Source organism: Saccopteryx leptura, chromosome 4, assembly GCF_036850995.1.
Source record: "Saccopteryx leptura isolate mSacLep1 chromosome 4, mSacLep1_pri_phased_curated, whole genome shotgun sequence".
Taxonomy (NCBI): Eukaryota; Metazoa; Chordata; class Mammalia; order Chiroptera; family Emballonuridae; genus Saccopteryx; species Saccopteryx leptura.
In genome coordinates, this window is record NC_089506.1 from 135,850,820 (window position 1) to 135,877,526 (window position 26,707).

The window sequence follows — 26,707 nt, forward strand, 5'->3', positions numbered from 1 at the left end:
AATCTCCACATGTCCTCTCATTTGAGAGGAACCAGACCAGCCTGTCTCATGAGGCTCAACCAGGAGACCATGTATCACCATGTCACTCTGTCCACTCGGCACTCACAGCAAGCAACTGACAATTATTACCCCGCAAAATTTTTTTACTTCCTCACTCAGGTTTTCAGAGACATCACCTGGTTCAGACCTTACAGCATGGAAATTGACGACCTCCTTAACTGGATGAGGGACTTGGCTTGGCAAGATTCCCTTCTTGAGTTCTCTCCAGAAGAAGAAATAATTTTCCAATTTTTTCTCCTCTTTCTCCTCATCACCCCTCACCATATATTATAAAATTAATAACTGCCTTTCTTTTATATGTAACCACAGAGTTGAGAAATGATAGATACGTGAATTCCAAACTGCCCTCTTGATGTTCCGCTTATCTGTCAGACCTCACCCTTACTGGACTATTGACCCTGAGACACAGGAATTCCAAAAAACTGAGAAGCCACCCCAAGGAGGGGCTCTGGACATACCAGGATTTTTGATTCAACACCCACATGCTCGAAGCCCCCCAAGGAGGAGCATTCCGGACATACCAGGACTTTTGCCTCAGTATCCCCTCAGGCTCTCCCAAACACTATATAACTCGCCCCTAGTCTATAACCGGTGCTCTTCTCCCCGGGAGAAGTGCCCGGCAGGGTTCCTTTCTTCCTTTCAATAAAGCCTGTTACTCTGGTCTTTCAGACTCCCGTGGATTCCAACACTTATCTGTTGCTCTCTCTGTCTCTGTCACACACACACAAAAGTCTTAATATTTTCTGGGTCTGGGATCTGGAATATTTCAGGATCACTGGATTTCTTTTACTTGGTGCCTGAACTGACTTGAAACTGTATGTGTGCAAAATAACTCTTTTGGAAAGAAATAAAGATTCCCCTCATCCCTGTCTATCACCCTTACCCACAGAGCCCGGTCTCCTTCTTAGATGGTTACCCACAGACCTCCAGTTCAATGCTTGTTCTGCCAAGAGAGGTCCCCAGGAGACAGAGGGACCTGGTTCGTTATGACAGAGTGTGTGTACTGGGGACTCTGATTCTTTCGAGGATCATGCCACCAGTTTGGTTGGTCCCAATCAGCAACTATTTTAATGAAATAACATAGAAGGGCCTAGAAAATATCTAAGTATGTCATATGTAGAAAGGGTAAGTATCACTTTGTAAAAATTTTGATTCGATGTAAGCTAGGTCATCATGATAATAAATGTGTTCACTGAGGTATGACAGAACACAGCCAAATGCTTGAATCTTTCATGTGTAAACTCATACGACGCTCCCAATTCAGGGAATTTTTCAGCCCCCAGAAGACCCCCTCATGTGCTCTTCCTGTCAGTACCTGCCATGCAAAGGGCAAATGTATATTTTTGCTATAGCTTCTATTTAAAAGGATTGGGAACTCTGAAAGCAGCACTCTAGGTAGAAGGTTATTCCGGGCCCCTACCCCCTGCTACGTCACTCCCTGTGAGCTCAAGGTGGGCCCTGAGAAGAAAGGGAAAGCAATCGATTGTTGATGCGCATGTGGCTGCAGAAGCTGCCTACGTGACAGTCACCAGGGGCCCGGGCAGCTCCCTTTGCAGTGACAGGGCTGCTGTCCAAAGTCTTGGTGAGTCACTGCTATTTACAGCCAACCTTTCCGGGTTGGCGTGGCTGTCCCAAGGAGGGCTATTTTTAAGCAGGGATACGGCCTGCTGGGTTTTCTGGGTGGCATATTAAGTTGGTGTGGATAAAAAGTGAGATTGTTTAGAAATTGACTTCCGAAGAGAAATGTGATTATTGTGTCTGACTCCAGGCCCCAGACAGGTTGGCAGGAGAGCCCTGGTCCCTGGCTTAGAGCTCAGTTAGCAGCAGGAGAGTGGGGGGCTTGAGACACCTTCCTCTCAGGCCTGAGCTAGGGTAGAGGGCCGCTCTGTGGATGCAGCCACGGCCCCAGGGTGGTGCTCCTGAAGGAAGGCGGGAACAAGGCCCCGCGCCGAGGGGACAGTTTCCAGGGCAGGCCCTTCCACCACGATGCCAGGTCATGCAGGACTGGCAGACAGCAAGTTGTGCTGCAGGCCCAGCCACTCCACACAGAGTCCTGGGAGAGGCAACTTCCAGGACCAGACATGAGGGAGGGAAACACTTCAGAGAGAAGGCAGCTGCTAGGAAGAGCCCAGGGCTGGTGGCAGAGAAGTCAGTGGCTGGCCTTCAAGGGCACAGCTGGGGGAAGCTGTGCAGCCAGAGGTCCTGGATGGGATTGGCCTGAGGGGCCCAGCCCCGCCCAGCCGAGGAGCCTTTTCCAGGCCAGGCCCTGCCAGCCCCCCTGACACAGCTTGGCTGTGTGCTCGCAGCAGGACGCGGAAGAGTCCGGCTCCAAGGTCAGTGAAGCCATGGAACTGTGTTTGATTCCTCCTCCACGGGGACATTGCTAGGGCCAGTGCGAGAGGTCTGGTGAGGGGGCCGCGGGCCGAGACCCCGTGTGGGCTGTGCCCCATGCACTTTCACGGTGCTGAGGAAGGCTTGGGCTGCAGACGGCACCCAGGCACAGATGAGGCCGGCAGGTGGGACAGCTTCGCACGAGGTCCTGGAACCCTGACAGCACCCTGCTTGCAATGACTTTTTGATAGAGAATCAGGTTATTTTCTTGATGGAAAAAAAAGCTAAATGTCACTCAATGTGAGACTTTAATCCTCAGCTTTCTTCCCCTTGTAATTTCCAGAGACTGCTCGATTTGTTTCTGGGAGTGGCTTCCCTCAGCAGCATCAGAAGAGGGGCCATCAGAGGCTTGGGATATACTCACTGAAAAGGGAACATTGTGAGGCCCTCCAAGGGAGCTAACTGCTAATCAGTCCAGGAGCTGGATCCAGTTTAAACTGGTTCACATTATTGCTAGAGATTCCTTTTTGAAATTACTAACACATTAACAATGAGCCAAGTAGCTGTTTTTTTCTCACTGGAGGTTAGGAAACAAATGCTGCAGTCTCGCCTCAGTGAGTTTCATCTCTGACAAAGGCCGGTTCTTGCTTGTCTGGGTGGTCGGCTCCCAGGGGGCTGTCAGCCCTGCATGGGTGATATCTTGCTTTGAAGGCTCCAGAGAGTGTGGAGGGTCACATTTCCCAGAACCGGCCGAAACCCTCCGGCTCTCCCAGTGCTGCCCTTTAGGCCTCCCACTCTGCGCCCCAGCCGCCCAGCCCAGGGTGGCTCGAGTCGTGTGAGCTGGCAGTTGCAGTTGCCATGACAAGGCCACACTGGCTGAACTGGTGTGCCGTTTACAGAAGCGCCTGTTTCTTGTCTGCAGCTCTCACACTGCCTGTTTCTAGTGTCCTTGGTGTGTTCTTTCTGTTCTCATGGGGAAGAGCAAGACCACTGCCAGAACTTGACAAGGGGCTCCTGACCAAGGAGTCTCTTAGGAGACCTTGGCGTCTGGGGCTGCATAAGCACGCACTTCCTCCCCTGCGTGTGGAGGCACCTTTTACAAAGACCCCAGCCCTTAGCGGCGAGCCTTCTGGGGGCAAGCGCACCAGCAGCACGTGCTCCTGGGGATGCTGCGGGTTCAGGGTCAGAGCGCATCTGCAGAGAGTGGGCAGGTCAGTCTTCCTCAGGAAGTGGCTGAGGGAGGTCTGGGAAGCTGTGGGCAGGGCAGTGAGGGAAGGGTAAGTAAGCATGGGAGTCTTGGGCATTCAGAGGCAGGAGGGACATTGGTTCTGAGAAAGACTTGGCCCTGGGTCTCCATTTCTGCCACAGATTAGAGAAAGATCCCTGCAGAAGCGTGTGTCAAGCATTCTTGGAATTCCTGCCCACTGAGTCAGGAATCCCAAAGGGTGCCAGTCTTAAAGGGGACTGTGAAGGTCACCTCTGCCCTGCCTGAGAAGCCACAGAGAATCCTAACTTTGTTCAGGGAAGGAAGCACTTTCCAGCATTTCAAAGGAAAAATGGCTCCAACCTCCTGTTTTCTTAAAACAATCTACCCTTAGAAAGGAATTTGGTAATGATCCCATGTCTTCATTCCAAGGAATCCTAGGACAGACCTCTGTCTTACACGTAAAGACTGTAAATGTCTCCTGCCTATGATTTTCTATTTGTGGAATACAACAGAGATGCCCAAGAGTGCCCATTAGGGTAACAGTGTATCCAGAAGTGATGAAGTAACATGAAGCCTTTGCTCTCCAGAATGGGAGAAGGACAGCCATTTTCTTCTGGCCTAGGAGACTGGCAGGCGTGGAGACTTTTTCAGAGTGTTCTGTGGACCTGGTCCCAACCTCAACGTTCACTATTTTGGGGTGACTTTCCCTGGGTGGAAAGCTGACATGTGGTCCTGCCACTGCCCTCTGGCCCCAAGGAGCTCAAGCACATGGACACCGTGTACAGCTGGACCAGACAGAACTCTGAGTCAGCAGAGAGCACTACGTCCAGGATATGCAGGACGACCAGGAGGCTTAGAATGGTGGCAATGACAGAACCCAAGGCCTCCCCATTCCAGGATGTCATGGATCCAGACAAAACCAGGACCCTGACTCCCAGTACACTTACCTGCCTGGGACACAGAGATATATGGTCCTTGGGCACTCTGACAAAAGGGCTTAATGGGGTGGTTCTTTTTTTTTTTTTTAATGGAGAGGACAAGTGTAGGAATAAAACAATATCATTGCCTTTGGCTGTCATCTTGTACCCATGGAGAAATCTCCCTGGGTTGGAGCCCAGGGATTCTGCCAGATGCTAGCCCTGATGCTGTAAACAATGTTTAACAAATCAAGAGTCACAGAGGCATTCTAGGTTAGGAAAACTGAGGCAGACAGTTTCTACAGAGCTGGAGATGACCTCCCTCTTCACCCCTGTACTCCCTACTTCTCTATAAAGAGAGAAGGGAGGAAAGAAGTGAGTGCAAGAGAGAAGACAAGAACAAATCTCAGAGAAAGGCAGACTGGCCCAGAGTCCCTAGCAGGGTTGACTATTGTGCTGGGCACCTGGCATCAGAGCAGAGTGGACGGAGGTATCCCTGGTACTCAGGCCACTTCAGCAGAAGTCTGAGGACAAGGAAAGAGAGCAGGCTTATAATATTCGGGGACACTGGGAGAGCCACGTGCTCTGAGGTGGTAATCCAAAGACCAAGAGCTGCCGTGACAAATGCATTTCTACGGTCTCGGGGGTTTGACGGAGCGGAGTGGCCTGTGGCACTGCTAGGTACTAAACCACAAACATTGTTTCCTACAATTGCTGGTCAGTGGGGGGCTGCCTGTAAGGTTCTGGGGTCTGCAACAGGCCTGGATCCAGGGCCAAAGACAAGCCTGCGTTCTGATTCCAGCGCTGTCAGTGAGCTGGCCCTGAGATCTGGCAGGTCACTCCCCTTCCCTTGAGCCTCGGGATCTCCATCTGTAAGATAATGCCCAGTTGGCAGGATTGTTGCAAAGACTGAAGACAATATTTTAAAGCCCCTTGTATGGCACATGGTTCATGGGAAGAACTCAATGAATGTTAGTTAAAAAAAAAAAAATCCAGCAAGGTTTGACTGGGCAGACAGGGATGGAAGGGAGCTTCCAGGTAGCCAGAGAGTAGAAACCCTCTGCTTTTATCTTTTCGTATCATAATACTGGAGAAATCGTCGTGGGCTTCAGGCAGTTTGCAATTCACAACATCTAAAACCACCCAGATTTACCCAAGCAACATGAAGGGGCGTGGGGAGAAAGGAAGAAGGAAAGCAAAGCAAATCAGAAGGGAGCTGTCTCCTGCAGGTCTTTCTCTCTATGCTGTGGCTCAGGGCCATCTGGCGAGGCTGTCTAATACAGTTTCTTTGCTTTCCAGACACTCATCCAAGAGGAAGGATGGCCAGTACCTTCTCTAAGTTGCTAACTGGCCGCAATGCTTCTCTGTTATTTGCTACCTTGGGCACCAGTGCCCTGACCACCGGATACCTGCTGAACCGGCAGACTGTGCGTGCAGAGGCCCGGGAACAGCACAAGCTATTCCCTGCAAGGTAAGTCCTCTCGGCTTTAAAATAACTCCAAGTGCTAGCCAGAAGTACGCTTTCCCCTGCTGGACACCAGTGTGAGGGGACAACTAAGTCAAGTTGACAATCATTTTTGAGGTTCATAAAGCACAGTGACCCATGGCAAATACAAGGAAGTGTAGCATCATCATTTCTGCCCAGAGCTTGCAGTCTAGCTGGATAGTAATAGTCATAGTTTATACTTGTTGAGCATTTTATGTGTCTTAAGCACTATATAGGGAATATCTATTTTATTCACGTTAGCATCTTTTTTGTGAGGAAACGAAGTCTTACAAGAATTAAATAATGCCCAAGTTCACCCCGCTAGTGCAGCAAAAGGCAAATCCAGGACACTGATTGCAGAGTCATGCCTCACTCATTGCCACACTGCTTTTTGGAAGATGGAGGTTATAGTGCTGATTTTAAGTATCTGCTTTAAAAGGACATTGCAGCTGGGACATGGAGGCATGGCATGAAGATGGCCATGTTTTCTCAGCCCCTAGAGCCTGGCCAGGAATGGGACAGCACACATGGAATCGAACTGGAGTTCAGGGCTGAGTGTAAGGGATTTCACACAGGCTGGCGTGGACGGGGAGGCTGGCGTGGACGGGGAGGCGGCCTGGACGGGGAGGCGGCGTGGACGGGGGAGGCTGGCGTGGATGGCGGAGGCAGCGTGGACGCGGCATGGACGGGGAGGCTGGCGTGGACGGGGAGGCGGCGTGGACGGGGGAGGCGGCGTGGACGGGGGAGGCTGGCGTGGGCGGGGGAGGCGGCGTGGGCGGGGGAGGCTGGCGTGGACGGGGGAGGCGGCCTGGACGGGGGAGGCGGCCTGGACGGGGGAGGCGGCCTGGACGGGGGAGGCTGGCGTGGACGGGGGAGGCGGCGTGGGCGGGGAGGCTGGCGTGGGCGGGGAGGCGGCGTGGATGGGGGAGGCTGGCGTGGACGGGGGAGGCTGGCGTGGGCGGGGGAGGCTGGCGTGGGCGGGAGAGGCTGGCGTGGGCGGGGAGGCGGCCTGGACGGGGGAGGCTGGCGTGGGCGGGGGAGGCGGCGTGGACGGGGAGGCTGGCGTGGGCGGGGGAGGCTGGCGTGGACGGGGAGGCGGCCTGGACGGGGAGGCGGCGTGGACGGGGGAGGCTGGCGTGGATGGCGGAGGCGGCGTGGACGCGGCATGGACGGGGAGGCTGGCGTGGACGGGGAGGCGGCGTGGACGGGGGAGGCGGCGTGGGCGGGGGAGGCTGGCGTGGACGGGGGAGGCGGCGTGGACGGGGGAGGCTGGCGTGGGCGGGGGAGGCTGGCATGGGCGGCGGAGGCGGCGTGGGCGGCGGAGGCGGCGTGGGCGGCGGAGGCGGCGTGGGCGGCGGAGGCGGCGTGGGCGGGGGAGGCAGGGCACACCTGGCGTGTTTCTCGGAGACATCTACTGGCTCCTGTGGGAATGAGGAGCTCTGAGTTGAGACTGCCAGTGTTTGAGCCTGTGGTGGTCCCCAACCCCCTATTCTTCAACCAATTCATATCCCAGGGTACAATAGCACCCCAGTTTATTTCTTTCTATGTATTATTCCAACAGATATTTATTGAACGTCTCTTTCAGTAGCCAGACACGGTTCTCTACAAGGCAGACAGTCACGGAGTTTGCATCACAGAAAGAGGATGGGGGAATAGCTGTTTCTGTGTGGTCCCACCTGCAGGGTTTCTAGCCTCTTCACCACTAGATTTAAGGGACCACAATGTGCCTGTTGTGTTTTACCAAAACTCCTAGGTTAATAAGAATCTTCATGTGATTTATATTTACTTTTAACTATTTTCACTCTGTCCTTCACATGAACATGAGCCACAGTCTGGGGCTGCCTCCACCAGCATCGTGGAGTCCGGGTCCCTTTCTCTGGCAGTTCAGGACACTTTTTTTTTTCATCTGTCTTACTTAAGTCATGCCTCCTAGCCAAGCGTCCCTGTGCCTACTGGCTAAAAGAGCCTGGAGGAAGCATGGGCAGACAGAGCCCACGCACAGGCCCCTTCCTGCAGGGCTGTTCGCTGAAAGCCTGTCTTCTCGGTGCACAGTGCAGACTACCCTGACTTGCGCAAGCACAACAACTGCATGGCCGAGTGCCTCACCCCTGCCATCTACGCCAAGCTCCGCAACAAGGTGACGCCCAGAGGCTACACGCTGGACCAGTGTATCCAGACTGGAGTGGACAACCCAGGCCACCCCTTCATAAAGACTGTGGGCATGGTGGCTGGTGACGAGGAGTCCTATGAGGTAAAACCGTCAGCTCTTGGCTCTGGAATGTGGGGAAAGGGCAGACTCTGGCCCCAGAGCCTTCTTTTTTACGGGGCCAGTTTTCTGCCGTCTCAGGCAGGGCCCCCTTGCCCTGTTCAGCAAACTGTGGCTCGCAAGCCACATGTGGCTCTTTGGCCCCTTGAGTGAGGCTCTTCCACAAAATACCACGTGAGGGCGCTACCTCGATAAGTAATGTACCTACCTATATAGTTTAAGTTTAAAAAATTTGGCTCTCAAAAGAAATTTCAACTGTTGTACTGTTGACATTTGGCTCTGCTGACTAATGAGTTTGCAGATCACTGCAGGAGAAAGTAGCTTCAGCAGAACAACTGGAGTGCTTTCTGGATCAACGAGACCTCCAGATTCCCAAGGACAGGCCTCCTGTGCTGTTCCTCTAGCATCCCTCCCGTGGAGGAATGAGTTGCATGACAGAGCTCTTCTGAGAAGATGAATTTTTTTAGTTTAGTTTATTGGTGATACGCATTCACCTGGAAGACATTAGGAGATGACGTGCTAGTGGCTGGCTTTATTGAAGGGGCTCGATGGTGGGTGGTGTGTCTTTAGTTTGAGAATTAATGTTTATACAGCCACTGTAGCCAAGACTTCTGAGTTCCAGTCTCTGGGAGAAATTTCATCCTCCTTGTGTGGAAACACAGGGTGGTCTGCCGCTAGGGAGCTCGGCCATCAGGCAGCCTCTCCTCAGAGCCCCTGCTAGTCATAGCAGATGTCTCCAGCCTGAGATACGCCCTCCTTGCTCCTTCTGTTGCAGAAAGCTGAAGGCGGTTCCCAAGGAAGGCAGCTCCCAGAAGGAGGGAGGAGACCATCTTGAGGAAGCAAGATTGGTAGCTCCTTCTCACACAGCAGTGTGCAATTCTGGGCTCCCTGAGTCTCAGATTAGAGCTGACTCTTGAACCCAACAACCCCATCCCCTACTTCCCCATAGCTTCCTAAGCCTGCCGGGTGCTCTGTTATGACTTTCTTAATGTTATTTTACCTATACGTTGTTCCTGAAGTTTTTAGTTTTTTTAAAATAGACTATGTGCTTTTTGGGGCTGGGAAGGTCCTCACAGGGTAAGAGATCCCTACTTTGCTCTATTGCTGTATACTTTTGTTCTGGTATACCTGGATTTCCACACATTTATTGTGCTGCATAAACACTATCAACTGACTTCCCTTTTGACCACAAACTTGCTTAGTCTCTGATCTACCAGCTGCTTTTATCCCTCAAAGGCAAGAACCTCTGGAGAAAACCCTCGAATTCTTAAATGCAAGATTTTCTTGGCCAGTTTGATGACAGTGAGCTTGGCTGAACCATTAGAGAGGAGGGTACAATGACAGAGTCCTGCCACCTTGCTCCTCCCAAGGGACAAGGAGCCTCCAAGAGGTTTTCTCTGGTAATAGGTCCATCATCATCATCATTAACTGCTAATCCACTTGCACAGCCATTTCCTGCATGGTAGTAGTCTTTGACGAACCAGTGGAAGAGGAAACAGGAGCATCTTTTCTCCTGCAGGTGTTTGCCGACCTTTTTGATCCCGTCATCAAACTCAGACACAATGGCTATGACCCCACAGTGATGAAGCACCCCACGGATCTGGACGCATCTAAGGTAGGCTCAGCACCTCTGAACCCTCCTGTGCAGCTGGCACTCCAGAGCCCAAAGTGAGGAACACCTGAGAGAAGGACCCCTGGGTCAGATGTCCCTTAAAAGTCCTGTAACACTGGAGTAGTACTGCATACTTTCCTGGACAAGGTCAGGAAAGTCCCAGTCTTTGTTTTCCTTAATAATCACCACTGGGTGCTGTGATCACTGACTTTGTGCCTTTCCTAAAACAATTCCTTTCTTCGTACACACCCAACCGCGTGCTGGTCGGGAAGGCGGCGATGGCTGAAGGATACCAGGCAGCACTGTACAAAGTAGCTCTGCCTTATCTCACTTATCTCTAAAGCCCCTGTCCCCCGAATTCCCAAATGTGTCCAGCATGTTAGTTGTGCAAACTTGCCCAGTGCCTGAGTGTGCCAGTCCCCAGGTGTGGCTGTGGCAGGACCATGGTCCGAGGTGGCTGCGGCAACCCCACGCTCTGCTCTGCAGATCACCCACGGGCAGTTTGACGAGCGCTACGTGCTGTCATCTCGGGTGCGCACGGGCCGCAGCATCCGCGGGCTGAGTCTGCCGCCAGCCTGCACCCGGGCCGAGCGCAGGGAGGTGGAGAACGTGGCCATCACGGCCCTGGAGGGCCTCAAGGGGGACCTGGCCGGCCGGTACTACAAGCTGTCTGAGATGACGGAGCAGGACCAGCAGCGGCTCATCGACGTGAGTGGACCCTGAACCACCCCGGCTGCCTCGGTGGGGCTGAGCCGAGAGCCTTGACTCCAGGAGCTCCGGCCCCTGCCCCGACTGAGAGCTTGCTGGGACTTCAGCCTGTTGAGAATAATGAAGATAAGGGCTTAAAACTTTAGGTCAAGCCACGGAAATACTCTAAGGGGAAACTCGGCAGAGAAAGCTCCTAGATGGATTTGGTGGGCTGGGGATCCGGGGTTGTGGTGAATGGAAGATTCCCCGGCTAGATAGTAAATAGTAACAATTGGGTATGGAAACCCTGTTTGTGCTCTGAGGATGGTCTTCATTACCACACACAAAGGAAGTCGTGAAAACCAGGAAAACATGCAAAGGAAACGACCCAGGTGGAAGACCTGTCCTGACTGGCACTGGAGCCAGCCTCTGGGCTTCCGGCTGCCTCACTGTAACACGAGAGCAGACAGTGAACTGTCCCCATAGCACAGCTAAAACAGGACAGCAGTTTCCAAAGTTACTTTGACTAAGGCCCAAGGAGCAGTAGAAACAAACCTCTGTTGTTGCAGAAGGTGCAATGCCACAAAATATTCCTCATTTACAAACCTGATGGGCCAGCCCCATGGTCTGTAGGCCTCAGGCTGCTGGTCTCTGCAGCTGTCAGGCCTGTCTTCCTCCTGTCCTGTTGCAGAATAAGCGCTCACGTGCCACTTCCGGTTTCCAGTTCAAGGAGCACCCTGTTTCGTCTGCAAGCCTGTCCTGGCTCAAGTCTCCGATCTCTTCTACTTCTCAGAGATTGAAGAAAGACTATCCTCCCCATAACTTCTTGATTTCTTACTTCAGTGTAGTAATACTTGAATACATGGCACCCATATTCATATTCTTACTGTGTACACACAGAAAGAAAAATGTCAGTCACTTGACATTGATTTTGACATGCAGAGTAGTATATTGTAGTTGAAGGTGCAGGCTTGGGAGTCATACAGGTCTAGGTTTGAATCCAGGCTCTGTTACCTTCCAGCTATGTAGTATCAGGTAGGTTATTTTCTCTTTCTGAATCTCAGTTTTTCTCACCAATAAAATAGAATGATTACACTTACCTCATGGTGTTTTTGTGAGATTTTAAGAAATAAATGAAAGCACATATATAGAGCCCAGCACATAGTAGGCATAAAATTGATGGTGGCTGTTTTTATTATAGATTGTTATTTTACGTTTCTAATACTTTTTAATGAGAGGAACTATAAATGAATCAGTAATGTTAGCAACGCAGAGAATTGTGGCTGGTGTCCATGTTAAGATCCCAAAGCTCAGCAAGGTAATGTTATATGAACAGACTTTTCGGGATAGCTCCCCTTACTCACTGCCCACTCTGCCATTGCACGGGGTTGGTGCTGGTGGGGTTTACACACTCTGTAGCAATGATATATTTCCATCTGGTCTAGGCCAGTGGGTTTTAATCTTAGCTGTACACTAGAATCACCTGAAGAACTTTTACAAATCCCGATATCCAGGCCATAATACCTCATAACAATCGTCAGACTCTCTGGCGGATGGGCATTTGTATTTTTTTTTTAAGTTTCCAGGTTATCTTAGTGGGCAGCCAAGGCTGAGAGCCACCACCTAAGAGAACTCAGCCATTATTAGTGAGTTGAAACTTGGACACCTGGCACTTACAGTCGTGTCTGCTCTCATAAGTTTCTCCTTTCTGCTTTGTCCCTTTTGGCCTGCAGGACCACTTTCTGTTTGATAAGCCAGTATCCCCTTTACTAACATGTGCTGGGATGGCCCGTGACTGGCCAGATGCCAGGGGAATCTGGTATGGACACAGCATTTCACATTTGCAATGTGTGCAGAAGATCTTCTTAGACCGTCTGCTTATCCTAACCCAAAGTTGCTGTGACTTGCACTTGGCAGCATGCCTGGCTTGAGCTAGAAGGAGAAGAGTATTTAGAAATTGTGTGTGTGTGTGGTTATGTGTGTGTGTGTGTGGGGGGGGGAGAATAATACCTAGGTATTGTGATGTTTCTAAGATGTCTAGGAACGTTCTCTGGTTTGCATGAATTATGCATGAGAAAAAGACTATATTTTTAAGAAAAAATTAGTTCATATTATTTGACCTCACAGAGAATCTGTTTCATGACATTAAACCAAAAGAGAAGAAAGTGAAAAATAAATATTGAAGATTTAAGCAAAACTCTACAAGAAAGAATGGATATAAATACACATATATTTTATCTTGTCCAACAGTCCTCAGTCCACTCTGATTCCTGTACCTTGGTAGGTTATTATGACACTACCTGAAGGTGATGAGATAGAACTCCCAGCTGCTCAGTGGGAGTGGATAGGCAGGATCCACACAGCAAACAGGCGAAGTCATCTGCATCCCAGATACCTCAGGCTGCAGGTGAAATTTTTATTTTTTTTGAGGGCCACAAGATTTTGGTTGAATCTATTAGGAGACAAAATAGTCTTGTGAGTGCCAAAGCCAAATGTTAACATAGTTGAATTATTGTCACCCTAGTCTGAGAAATGAGGGAGATTATATTCTTGTTGGCAAAAATATGACATCTATGAGGACTGGAGTTGGTCTTATTCTTCATTCTGTCATGGTAACAGTATTTTGTAGTCCTTATTCAAACACAATTAAGAGTTTAGGGACATCTAGGAAATGAGGAAGGTGAAATGAAGCAAACTACAGAAGTAATTGGAATTTTTACATGTTGAAACAAATATAATTAACACTCAACACCATATTTCTCTCTTCATTAGGCATAATTATGACAAGACATTTCTCATCTGGATCAATGAGGAAGACCACACCAGGGTAATCTCCATGGAAAAAGGAGGCAATATGAAAAGAGTATTTGAGCGATTCTGTCGTGGACTAAAAGAAGTAAGATGTTATCAGAGATTTCTGATATTCACTAAAATATTGGGATGTACTAAACGAATGGATATTTGAGAACTCTGTCATTTGTTCACTGTTGTAGGTAGAACGCTTAATCCAAGAACGAGGCTGGGAGTTCATGTGGAATGAGCGTCTAGGATACATTTTGACCTGCCCTTCGAACCTTGGCACGGGATTACGGGCTGGTGTCCATGTTAAGATCCCAAAGCTCAGCAAGGTAATGTTATATGTAGCCAGCAGCTCTGCTGGGTTTCTCCAAGATCAGCTCAGATGGAAGTACTTTGTGGAGGGAGAGAATGTCACTGCCCCACCATAATCTTTACTTCCTGCACGTCCAACCAGAAATAGTAAGAAAGTTTACTTCAAAAGACATACCAGTAGGACAGAAGGTTAAGGGGCTGTAAGAAAGGGCTGTGGATTCAAGGACAAGAAATTTAAATTCTTCCTCATATGACAAATTCAGATAGGTAGGCAAGCTGCTCTGCTCCTTGGGGTCCCTTCCATTTGGAAGAGGAGGAAAGAACAGTTCTAGTGGATGAATAATAATTTCTACCACAGCACACCAAGTGAATCAACTACTTTAAAACAATTTTAGAAAATGTACTTCCTTCTGAAAAAATATGAAAGTTTTTGTGGTTCACAATTCCAATGTAAAAAATTTATTTGATGTGATTTAACTTCATGATTTTAATTATATCAGTGATAACTATTATATAGATGAATAATAAAAACTCACCAAAGCTGGCATCCAGATGCTAAAACAAGCAGTACAGAAGTTAATAACAGTACACTTCAAACCTATATTATTTTATTAACCAATGTCACCTCAATATACTTAATAAAATTTAAAAGAGAGTAGTTATTAACAACTCTGCAATCTTCTAAATGTCTGTCCTTGGGCAAGTTCATTCCTCTGAGCCTTAGTTTCCTGTCTGTAAAATGGGAATAAAAGCAATACCTGCTTCATGAAATTGTTGTAAGGTTTAAAAATTCCAGCACAATACCCTGGTCCATAGCAAATATATACTTACTGAATATTAACAGTCATATATCTTTTTTAAGTGAACGTGCCAATGACAGTGAATAGATTTTGCCTCTGACAACACTGTGTCGTCCCCGGTCCCAGGATCCCCGCTTCTCTAAGATCCTGGAGAACCTGAGACTGCAGAAGCGCGGCACAGGCGGTGTGGACACGGCGGCGGTGGCCGATGTGTATGACATTTCCAACATAGATCGAATTGGTCGGTCAGAGGTAAGGTCTCTCTCACTCTGAACATGAACTAACAAAATCAGTCTACGAGAAAGGGAAGTAGCTTAAATGGCCTTACTTTATTCACAAAGTTTGAGACCTCCTTTTTCCCCACTGAGTCCCAGTCATGTTAATATTTCATTCTGTAGTACTATTCTTCCAGAGGAAAAAAATCTCATAAAGGTAAGCACAAAGTAAGCTGAGAATGTACGGCAAGTAAAGGGATTCACAAAGTGAATTGTTGTCGCCACTTTCCCCTTGGGAGCTATTCCAGCAGTCTTCAGCAGCAGGAGCTCTATTATGTTAAAGGACAGTAGTATTTCAGCACTGTGAAGTCAGAGAATCTGTGTGCTCTCTCTCTGAGGGTGGTAAAATAGTGGATTTCTGTCTTGCTTCTGAACTTCCTTTGGTGAAGACCATACACTGTCATCTTCACTTAGGCATTTTTTAGATACTTGATTCTTTCTGAAATATTTCAGGCAAAAGATGGGAAATAAGGTATGCACTGGGTGTACATAAGGTTATGCTCATAAAATAATCCTTAGGATTCTATGACTACATAGGATGAAAGGTTTCATAAACTGTATGTAGGCCTGGAGTGATGCATGTGGTGAAGCAGAGGACCCACTTAAGGAATGTGCAGCTTAATCCTAAGCAAATACTGATTGCAGTGCACTGTACCAGTTGATCTGGATGTGGTCCCATTGAATGTATTATGCCCATCATTAATTTAAAAGCCTCTTCTTATTATTACATACAACTCATAATAACTCAGTGGCTGGTTATTAAATCTGTGGATTACTGATGCTCTGTCTTCTTCCTTGCCAGCTTCTGAATATTTCATTGCCTGTTGGTACTCCTACCAGTAAACTGTAAAAGAAAGGAGAAAATACTCTGAACTATTAAGCCATCCTGTATGCTATCAGCTCTGTTAAAGTACTTGAGGAAGAAGTAGTTAAAAATGCCACAATTTGCTGAATAATCTGTGGTGTCATGAATAAAGAAAATCTGGATCTAGTCCTGTCTGCTTCTACTACTAACTAGATTTTTATTAATGGAAAGCAAAATATTCATCACTTTGAAAAAAATGTTTATGTCTAATTAATAGGTGATCATTATAAAAGTTAGAGAAATGCCAAAAGTACTAAAATTTCACGTAACAACTCTGAGATGACCATTGTGCACATTATTCTGAGTTGCTTTTCGTTCTTACAATACTCAAAAAAAGTTATTTTTACAAAGTTTGCTATTATATTATATATTATATTTGATATTATAATATAGCTTTGTTCCAATGCATTATATCAGGAGCATTTTCTTATATTATTCTTCAAAACCATGTTCAATAACAGTCCATTAAAGATAGTCTATTTCTATTTAATATCTCCCTGATTGTTTAATGTTTTGTTTGACCATCTCTATACATATCTATAGTATATGACAATCTCTTTACATTATCATAATCACAAATTTGATTATTTAGTTAGAATAAATTCCCAGGAAAGGAATTCCTGGGTTAAAGATAAGGGGTCCTTATAACCAAGTTTCCTATCAGAAGATTTGTCCCAAGATGGAGTCCCACTGACAGTGAATGAGAGGCCCATTTCACCACACCCTTTTCAACACTGGAACGGGTCTACTGGATGAGTAGAAAATGTGTTTCTCTGCTTAGTAATGACTAGGTTTCTGACCCAGCTTTCTCTTAGGGCCTTAGTTTTCTAATATGTGAAAAGAGGTGGGCAGGGGTCCTGGACTCCCTCATGCCTAAGCTGTGTTCAGAGGTGGAACTCAACAATCTCTTCCATCCCTGCTGTCTGTCCTTGAGCTATAGCATGCATTTCAGTGCTGTCTGGAGTTAACTAATTGCTTACTATCTTAGTTTGGGTCTCTGCAGGAGCAGTGCAAAGAAGGTGACCCTAGGAAAAAATTCATATGTAAATGTGCTTCAATTAAAAATATATATATATATTTGTAAACCAAAGTTCTAATATTTTTCAAAAAGCATAAAATTTAAAAGTTTATCTTAATATTACTCACAGAGTTTTTTTTAATTAGCAATTTTTTAATAAATTTTTATTAATGTTAATGGGATGACATTAATAAATCAGGGTACATATATTCAAAGAAAACATGTCTAGGTTATCTTGTCATTAAATTATGTTGCATACCCCTCGCCCATAGTCAGATTGTCCTCCGCACCCTCTATCTAGTTCTCTGTGCCCCTCCCCCTCCCCCTAACTCTCTCCCTCCCTCCCTCCTATGTCCTCCCTCCCCCCACCCCTGGTAACCACCACACTCTTGTCCATGTCTCTTAGTCTCGTTTTTATGTTCCACCAATGTATGGAATCATGTAATTCTTGTTTTTTTCTGATTTACTTATTTCACTCTGTATAATGTTATCAAGATCCCACCATTTTGCTGTAAATGATCTGATGTCATCATTCCTTATGGCTGAGTAGTATTCCATAGTGTATATGTGCCACATCTTCTTTATCCAGCCTTCTATTGAAGGGCTTTTTGGTTGTTTCCATGTCTTGGCCACTGTGAACAGTTAATTAGCAAATTTAGTACCGTGAAAACATGATTTAATTACCAAACATTTAATTTTAAACAAATTTTCAGGAAGACGTTTACTGTGTAAATGGTCATCTCTGCACTTCAGCACACTCAGTGCTTGGATAGCCTCGCAGGGAGGTCAGAATCAGATCCAGGCCAAAGAGCACCACCAAAGTGTCACTGTGTGGTTTTACTTTTAGACAAAAACTATTATTTTACAGATAAGACTGATGGGAAAAAAGTGTCCGCAATGCAAACTGATGTTTCTTTTATATAGAAAAACTGTTTTCACACACAAAGTAGTAACCCTATCTTAACTAAAGAAAGATTGAGGGAAACCCTGTGAAATATCTCTGCTCCCCATCTCTCACAGTGACCATCACACATCTTTCTTCCCACAGCCCTGGAGAGAAATAATGAGATGGAAAAATGGTTATAAAGTCTATCTGATGTGGCAAGTTCTCATTGTCCCAGAAATGTTCCTTTTGATCAGTGCATTGCATGTGCCTTCTATGAAAATTAACCATTAATCTTTTTCACTATCAAAGGTTGAGCTTGTTCAGATAGTCATCGATGGAGTCAATTACTTGGTGGATTGTGAGAAGAAGTTGGAGAGAGGTCAAGATATTAAGGTGCCACCTCCTTTGCCTCAGTTTGGCAGGAAGTGAATTTTCCCTTTCCCAATTTTTAAATAATCTGTTTGCTGGTACAACAGACATAAATTTCTATCTGAGAGTTTTTGTAGACATGGGAAAATGTAAAATTGTATGTCCTGTCTATCTTTACAATAAAACTCTCCTTAATCGCTTTGGTTTCTCTGATTTTTTTATTGGTATTTTTTAGGGCAAAGAAATCCAATTATAAGTAGCAGGAAGCAAAAATATTTTAAGGCATGATAAAAATATTTGTAAACAACTTACACACAAATCTAGAAACTTTCCAACCATCTAGATGCTACTATAGTCCATCTACCCTTCAATAAATCCCTTTGGACACCATTGGAAAATGATAAACTAATAATTTTCTGAAAAACAGATTAAAAGGAAATTAATTTCTCTTGAAAATATAGAAATAACAGAGGCCATTTATTCAGGGCTTAGTATAGCAAGGGAATCAGCAACAGTCACTTGAATTTGGCGCAGGCGTGGGCAGCTTTATGGCTGAAAAAGAGGAATGGCTCAGGTGTGTTCTGAGTGGGGTTGTAGGCCTGTGGAAATTGGAGGCAGGCTAAGTAGAAGCAAAGTATCCTGTGGAATTGCTTTGGGAAGCATATTTGATGTTCTCTGGTTGGTCCCGAGTTGGAAGCAGGGGCAAAAATTGGGGAAGCTGGCATCCATTGACCAAGCCCAATCTCTGGGCTGACTGCTACAGACTTTGTGCTTTAACTTCCTGAACTGATTGCTGCAGAAGTTGAGGGTCAGAATTCTGTTTTCTTATATGGCCTGACCATTGTATAGTTATATATTCAGTCTCCAAAAGCAATCTAAAAACTGGTGCCTAAAATAATGAAAATGTGTTCAGTATAATTTGAAAGCTGATTTCTTTCCTCAGGATGCAGACCCTTACCTTATTCAAATCTTGTTATTCTTTCCCATTCATTCTGTGATATCTGTAACCTGAAGGGGCATTAGAGGATAGGTGGAAGCAAGTAATCCTGTAACAAGTTATGAAATCACTTCATATACAAAAGAAAAATACTGTTTAATTGAATAACAGAAATGAGATTGAGTTCTGAGTTCTATGAGTGAGCCCTCTAGGTGCTTTAGTTAAAATAAATCTCTATTGTAATGTAAGCATTTGTTTATAATATACCTTCTGCTATATTGAAAAAAAAAGTATAAAAAGAATAAACTTGTGCTGGTGCTAATAGGCAGCACACTAACTTGTAAGTGACAAAGTGAGGTATGGCAGAAATTTAGAAGAGGAAACTACACCCAACATAGTTCAGGATAGCATGCTAAAAGCCCTCAAAGAGATGCAGTGGAGGGATGTTCTACAACCAATCCCTGTAGACAGAAGAGGGATCAGAACCTCAGGTGGTGACTGGCATTATAGGGACAGAGTGATAGAGGGTGGAGAAGACTGGTGTCATGGCCAATCACATTGACTCTACAGCCACATCATGCAGGTACAAGTCCCAAGTCTCCCACTATATGACATTTAAATGACTTACTTATTCTCTAGGATCCTCAGTTGCCTTTGTATAAAATGACAATAATAATGCCCATTTCATAGGATTGTTGGGAGGATAATAGCAATTAATATTTGTAAAGTTCAACACATTGTAAGAACTATGTAAGGGTTTGCTGAATAAATAATAAAAACAAAAGAAATTATAATATTATAGCCTATCTCTGAATAGCCCTTAAAACTACCTGTTAGGGCAAACCAACAGACCTGATGGTTCCTATTCTTAAAAGTCTTACTGACAGAAGTGGAAAGGAAGGCAAATTCATATAGCTAAAGAAACATAAGCATAAATGAACTGAAGAGACTAGCTAGGGGCATATACCAATAATTGACTTTTTTAGAAGCTGAAAAACAAGCACTGGCATAACATATACATGACTAACTATATAAAAAGAAAGAAAGCCTTGTCATCTATATCACAACATCCCAAGCAACTTCAAAAACATCATTTACAACAAGAATTAACTGAATATCTAAGGTACAGAGCTAATATCTCTCTTCTTTTTTGTTGCATTTTTGCCTAATTAATTTCTCATCTTTAGCCATTAGTTCTACTTATCAATAACTACTTTCAATATTGGCTTGCATACAGTATTTAATCCTAATATTATTTTATCTGCATTTGAAACTCTTGATTTGTGGGGCTGTTTGACCTTTATTGTATTACCAGAAAGGTACTCATGTGTGACTTTACTTTTTAAGAATAAGATATTCATAACTAAAGATAGTCATTTAAACCAAGTCTAAAATGGATTCCTAAACACTCAATCTGGCATCTCACTTTTTGTTGAAATCCTTCGTATTCATCAAATATCTTTCTTTGACAGCTCAGCTCCTCAGACAATTTTCAAATCATGTAATAGCACTGAAATTGAATACAAGAATATCCTTTCTCCTCCAGCATTGCCAAGCATTTGAATAAGATTCTGTTTGCAGAAGTTGTGGTAAGTTATACTTTGACACACACAAAAAAAATACAAGCACACTGGCAGTGTTACTATGAAAAGATTTTTTTATGTAAAAGATAAGTTAATTGGACAAGACAAAGAAACTTTTAACTATTAATTGAAATTCTAATTGATTGCCATATATTTCAGCCAAGTAGTCATAGTATGCAAATAGTTCCTGTTTACTAAGATCTTGTTCAATCAATATTCAAGAAACAAGATTTCCAGTCAAGATGGAGTTATAAGTAATGCAGTACTTGCAGCCTCCCACACCACATCAAAAATGTGTCAACAAGTCAACAAGCCCTGGCCAGATGGCTCCATTGGTTGGAGCATCGTCCTGAAGTGCAGAGGTTGCTGGTTCAATCCCCGGTTAGGGCACATATAGGAACAGATTGATGTTCCTGTCTCTCTGTCTCTCTCTTCCTCTCTCACTAAAATAAATAAATAAATAAATAATTTTACAAAATAAAACAAAACTACAGAACTATCATTCAGAATAACCTAAAATCTAGCTGAACAGTAGTCCTATAACTAAGGACAGAAAGAGAAGCCACCTAGAGAGTGGCAAGTGGGATGAAGACACAGAACAGACTGGTCCCACATCCATGTGTGGTGGATAAAAATTGGGAAGGTTATCTTGGCTGCAGAGGTCACTCCTGAAAAGTGAGGGGTCCCAGCTCCACACCAGGCCCCCCTGCTCAGGGTTCCAGTGCCAGGAAGAGAAGTCCCCATAACTTCTGGCTGTAAAAACCAGCAGGGATAGTCACTAAGCGAGGAGGGCTCATGGAGTCCCAGTCAGCTTCTCTCAATGGACTCACACGTGGACTTACTCAGACTCACTTCCTTTGAGTTCCAGTGCTGGGGTGGAAGCTCTAAAGGCACCAAGAACAGATGGGGAAGAACTGAACTGTCTGGCATCAAGGTGAGAACCAGAGGGGCAGGATTCTCTCAGACAGAGGTGCTGGCTGAGGCCACTGTTCCTTTTCTGAGCCCTCTCCCTACTGAGATGGTGGGCAGGCACCATACCTGAGTCTCCAACAACATAGCTAACACTGTTCACCCAGCCCTGGTGATTTCCTGAGATACCCTTCCACCAACTTGTAGACTTGCCCACATTATTTCCAGTTGTTTTTCCACACAAATTACCTGTCGTGGCTCATGCTTCATACTTTCTTAAACTCTCTCAAACAAGCAGCATTTGTTCTCAGCATGACCTGTACCTTTCACTAAGTGGCCCCAGGTCCAGCACTAGCAGCAGCTGGCCTTTGTTTGCAGTTTGGCCTCTTCTGAGCAACTCCAAGCTTAACACAAGTAGCAGCCATCTGAAGGTTGCTTTGCAGCTCATGCTAGGTGGCCCTGGGCAGAACACAGGTGGCAGCTGACCTTGACCTGCACCTCATGGAAGGCCCCAGAACCAGTACACACTGTGGACAGTTTCAGACCACAGGAAAGCACCACCCACTCACTTCCACAAGCGACACACTCAAATGGTGGTCTCAGTGGGCACCAGAGCACTGATGAAGTAATTCCTGCTCTGTGGGTGGACCCCTGCACAGCTGATCCTCCATGGTGGTTGCAGTCAGTTCTTGCAGCTGATTGGCCTGGGTTAAATCCCTCCTATTGATGTGCCAACAGCATATAAGGCCCAACTACAACAGAAGGGTGTTCATAACACACAAAGGGTGGGGACTGCACCTGTAGAACCCAGCTCAGAAGAACAAGAAGGCTGTGCCACTGGACCCTACAAGACACCTACTACATTAGGCAACTCTACTAGACCCAGGAGATGTAGCAGCTCTACCTAATATATAGGAACAAACACAGGCAGGCTGCCAAAATGAGGAGACAAAGAAACATGTCCCAGTGAAAGAACAGAACAAAACTCTAGAAAAATAAAATTGAAAAAAATGAAGACAAGCAATCTACTAGATGCAGAATTCAAAACACTGACTATAAGGATGCTCAATAAATTTAGAAGAAGAGTAAATGAACTTAGAACATCAACAGCATAAAAAAGGGCATGGAAACCATAAAAAGAACCAGTCAGAAATGAAGAATTCACTACATGAAATGAAGCATAATTTACAGGGAATCAACAGTATAGTACATCAAGAATAAAATGAACAATTTGGAATATAAGAAAGCAAGAAACACCCAGTCAGAACTGGTGTTTCTTGCTTCAAAATTTCTTCAAAAAGAATCCAAAAAGATGAAGATAGTGTAAGGACCCTCTGGGACAACTTCAGGCATACTTACATTTACATCATGAGGGTACAAGAAGAAGAGAGCAAGAAACTGAAAACCTATTTGAAAAAATAATAACAGAAAACTTCTCTGATCTGGTGAAGGAAATAGACATACAAGCCCAGGAAGCACAGAGAGTCCTAAGAGGACCACGCCAAGACAAATCTTAACTAAAATGCAAAAGGTTAAAGGCAAAGAGAGAATATTAAAAACAGCAAGAGAAAAGCAGTTAGTTACCTACAAAGGAGCTCTCATAATACTGTCAGCTGAGGCCCTGGCTGGTTAGCTCAGTCAGTTAAGAGCATCATCCCAAAACAGCAAGGTTATGATCCCTGGTCAGGGCACACATGGGAAGCAACCAATGAATGCATGACTAAGTGGAACAATAAATGAATGCTTCCTTTCCCTCTCCCCTCTCTCTCCCTTCTCTCTTTCTCTGAAACAATAAATCAAAATAAATTAAGCCCTGGCTGGATAGCTCAGTCAGTTGGAACATCCTGGAGCATGGCAGTTGCTGGTTTGATTCCTTGGTCAGGACACAGGAGCAGCTCGATGTTCCTGTCTTTCTCTTCCTGCCTCTCTCTCTAAAAAAAAAAAAAAAAAAAAAAAAAAAAAAAAAAAAGACTGTCAGCCGATTTCTCAACAGAAACTTTGTAGGCCAGAAGTGATTGGCAAGAAATAGTCAAAGTGATGAAAAGCAAGGACCTACAACCAAGATTACTCTACCCAGTAAAACTATCATTAAGAATTGAAGGACATATAAAGAGATTTCTAGACAAGTAAAAGCTAAAGGAGTTTATCACCACCAAATCAATATTATATGAAATTTGCAAGGACTTTCAGAAGAAGAAGAGGAAAAAAAGGAAAAGAAGAAGAAGAAGAAGAGGAGGAAGAAGAAAAGAAAGAAAGAATATGAACAATAAAATGGCAATAAATATATATCTATCAACAATTGGATTTAAAAAACAAAATAAACAAACAGGCAGAACAGAAACAGACATAGATACAGAGAACATTCTGACAGCTGCCAGACTGGAGGGTGTTGGTGGGTGGGTGGAAAAGGTGAAGGGATTAAGCAGTACAGAGTGTAGTTACAGAGTAGTCATGGGGATGTAAGTACAGCATAGGGAATGTAGTCAGTAATTTTCTAATAACTATGTATAGTGTTAGATGAATATGAGGTTTTTGGGGGATGATCACTTATTAAGTTAATATCTAATCCTTCTAACTAGGGGCATATACTTGAAACCAATATAATATTGTATGTCAACTGTAATTGTAAAGTAAAAATGATTATAAAGTAAGACAAAAAAATATTCAAGAAGCAATGATGTGAACAGAGCATGGTTCTGAATCAAGGGACTTATTAGCTATATTCCTTGTGTCTGAGGCAGATTATAGCCAGAGTAGACTTTGATGGCTGGGAAATCGTTCTGGCTCTCATCCATGGGAGAAGAGAAACATGGGTCCTTCTCCTGATTTCAGAGCTGTGATAGTATGTTGGTTTATGGGGAATTGGCTATTTTACCCTTAGGCCAAAATTCATAAAAGAATTTATTTTGCAAGCAGCTAAAAGTTGTTCTGAGATCAAAAGATTTGCCTTAAGTTCAAGCTCAGCTACTAACTAGCCAACTATATGACCAAGAGCAATTAATTTAATTTAATTTAATTTAATTGTCTTGGTTTTATTTGTAAAAGGGAAATAATTCTTTTCTTATTAAGCTTTTATTATGATTTAATAATATTGGGCAGTGACTTAACTTTTTTTATTTTACTGTAACCTATGTGAAGAAATACATTAGAATCCAGTACACACATGTATAACTGTGTAATTAACTGTACATGTGTATGTATGTAAAACACAAATAAAAATTTCACATATTTATCCTTACTGTTTGAGATGCACTCTGATATTTTTCTATACTATCCTATTCTTTTCAGTTTTTAAAAATGCTAATTTTGACCGATTAAATTGATTTTACAACACAAGAAATTCACATTTTAGAAGTCCAGACCTAATTACCTGGATTGATAAACATTAAATTTCCTTTCTTCTATTTTTCCTTCTTTGAGCTTTCTATATATTTTATTCCACTGTCTTCTAATTTCCAGGTTTTTTGATGAAAAGTTCATGGTTATGTAAATAGCTGTCCTTCTATATGTAACGTGTCATTTTTCTCTGACTTAGGTTTTTTAGCAGTTTGCCTATGATATGCCTAACTGTTTTTCTTCATATTTATCCTTTCGAAAGTGTCACCACATAGGTATGATTGATCATTAACTCAATCTCCAGTCCCTCTCCCTTTCCCAGAGGATGGTGAGTGAGGTAGAAAGTTCCAAACTTCTAATCATGGCTTGGTCTTTTGGTGACCACAGCTCCCATCCTGAAGCTACCTAGGAGTCCACCAAGAGTCACCTCATTAGAACAAAAGACACTTCTATCACCTAAGAAATTCCAAGGAATTTGCATGTCAGGAACGGAGTCAAAGATCAAATATTACAACAAAAAATGTTCCTAGTATTCTTATCACTTAGTAAATTACAAGGATTTTAGGAGTTCTGTGCCAGGAGCTGGGGTCAGATACATGTACTCTTTTATTTCATAGGCTCTTTTTGATTAGTAGATTTCAGGAAAAAAGGATAAAAGAAGACGTTTCTTATGTAAGTACATGCAAATTCATTAAGAAGACTTGAAAATTCTAAACGTGTTAATCTAACAAGTTTAAAAATACAAGCCCAAATTGACAGAACTAAGAGAGGAAAAGGCCAATACAAAAATTTTTCTCTCAGTATTCCATAGAACAAGTAGACAAATTATCAGGAAGAATCCAGAGTACGTAAACAAGAATATTAACTGTGTCTGGATCTGCCTAGAAGCAGATCAACATGAAAGTGGTTTTTGTGGGAAGGGAACAGGAGAAGGCAGATGCATTCAAATCTGGTGTTAGACTGAGAGGAAAGGAAGAAAGATTGGGTAGGAAATGTCTCAGACTACAGAACAGTTCCAAGAAAGTTTTATCCAGGCCAAGGGAGAGTCTTCATGCCTATTTTAAGAGTCTTGTATCTCCTAAGGCAAGAATGAACCTTGCTCATTTATAAGTTGAAAGCAGACTACAGAAAACCTGGCCTTGGTATGAACACAATGGTTGATCTCCAGGGGCAGGAGCTGGAGATATCAGCTCGAATATGCAAGAGATCTCAGTGATACATTTTCACAGCCACCACCATCCACTGTCTGAATCACACAGACTCACTTCTGGGAGAAGCTTCTTTGTGAGGTCCCATCAATCTTCCTTCCTAAGGAAGATCCTAGAAAAGGGATGTTAGTAGTATGACTGAAGTCCCACTGCTGTGATTGATATTACTACTCAACCTCCTTCATTATCCATTGTAAATTTCCAGCATCTTTGTTTATCACTTTGGCAGACTTTGGTGACTTACTCTGTCATATAGCCAAACCTTCAGTCCTGAGCCTTGGCAATGACATCATTCTTGGACCTGAGTTGTTTCACGTTTGGTTACAATAGTACAAGGGAATACTATTTGTGTCACTTGGGTTCCACATCTACTCCTCACTGTCCTACGGTGTAAAAGCAGCTCTATCTTCTCTGCTGTCAGGTTTGATCACCTTTTTCACACTGATGAGTCCTCTTCTCACTTGATGGTCCCCAGATATCAGAGGGTTATTATTCTTTTTTTGAATGTCAAAAATGTATCATAACTTTTTAAAATTTAAACTTGAATTAAGCCTAATATTTTAATGTAAAAAGATCCATAGTTACTATTAATTTTAATGCAGGAAAAGTTTGGCATAAATTATGGAATATCTACTGTATTTAATCTTATAATCAAGGTAGAAATGTAGTAATCACCATCTTTCTACATTAGAAATATTTATTCTTGGCCCTGGCCGGTTGGCTCAGTGGTAGAGCGTCAGCCTGGCGTGCGGTGGTCCCGGGTTCGATTCCCGGCCAGGGCACACAGGAGAGGCGCCCATCTGCTTCTCCACCCCTCCCCCTCTCCTTCCTCTCTGTCTCTCTC

At 44.4% G+C, this 26,707-nt stretch overlaps 1 protein-coding gene across 1 annotated transcript; it reads left to right on the forward strand.

Annotated features, from left to right (window-relative positions):
* The first annotated feature begins 2,250 nt into the window (after positions 1-2,250).
* On the forward strand, positions 2,251-18,089 carry CKMT2 (creatine kinase, mitochondrial 2). The gene is made up of 10 exons (XM_066381766.1): positions 2,251-2,393; positions 5,815-5,986; positions 8,054-8,252; positions 9,787-9,882; positions 10,366-10,587; positions 12,300-12,385; positions 13,339-13,462; positions 13,560-13,694; positions 14,604-14,729; positions 17,831-18,089. The coding sequence occupies exons 2-10, from the start codon at positions 5,835-5,837 to the stop codon at positions 17,948-17,950; spliced, it is 1,260 nt and encodes a 419-aa protein (XP_066237863.1). The 5' UTR covers positions 2,251-2,393; positions 5,815-5,834; the 3' UTR covers positions 17,951-18,089.
* Positions 18,090-26,707: the final 8,618 nt, after the last annotated feature.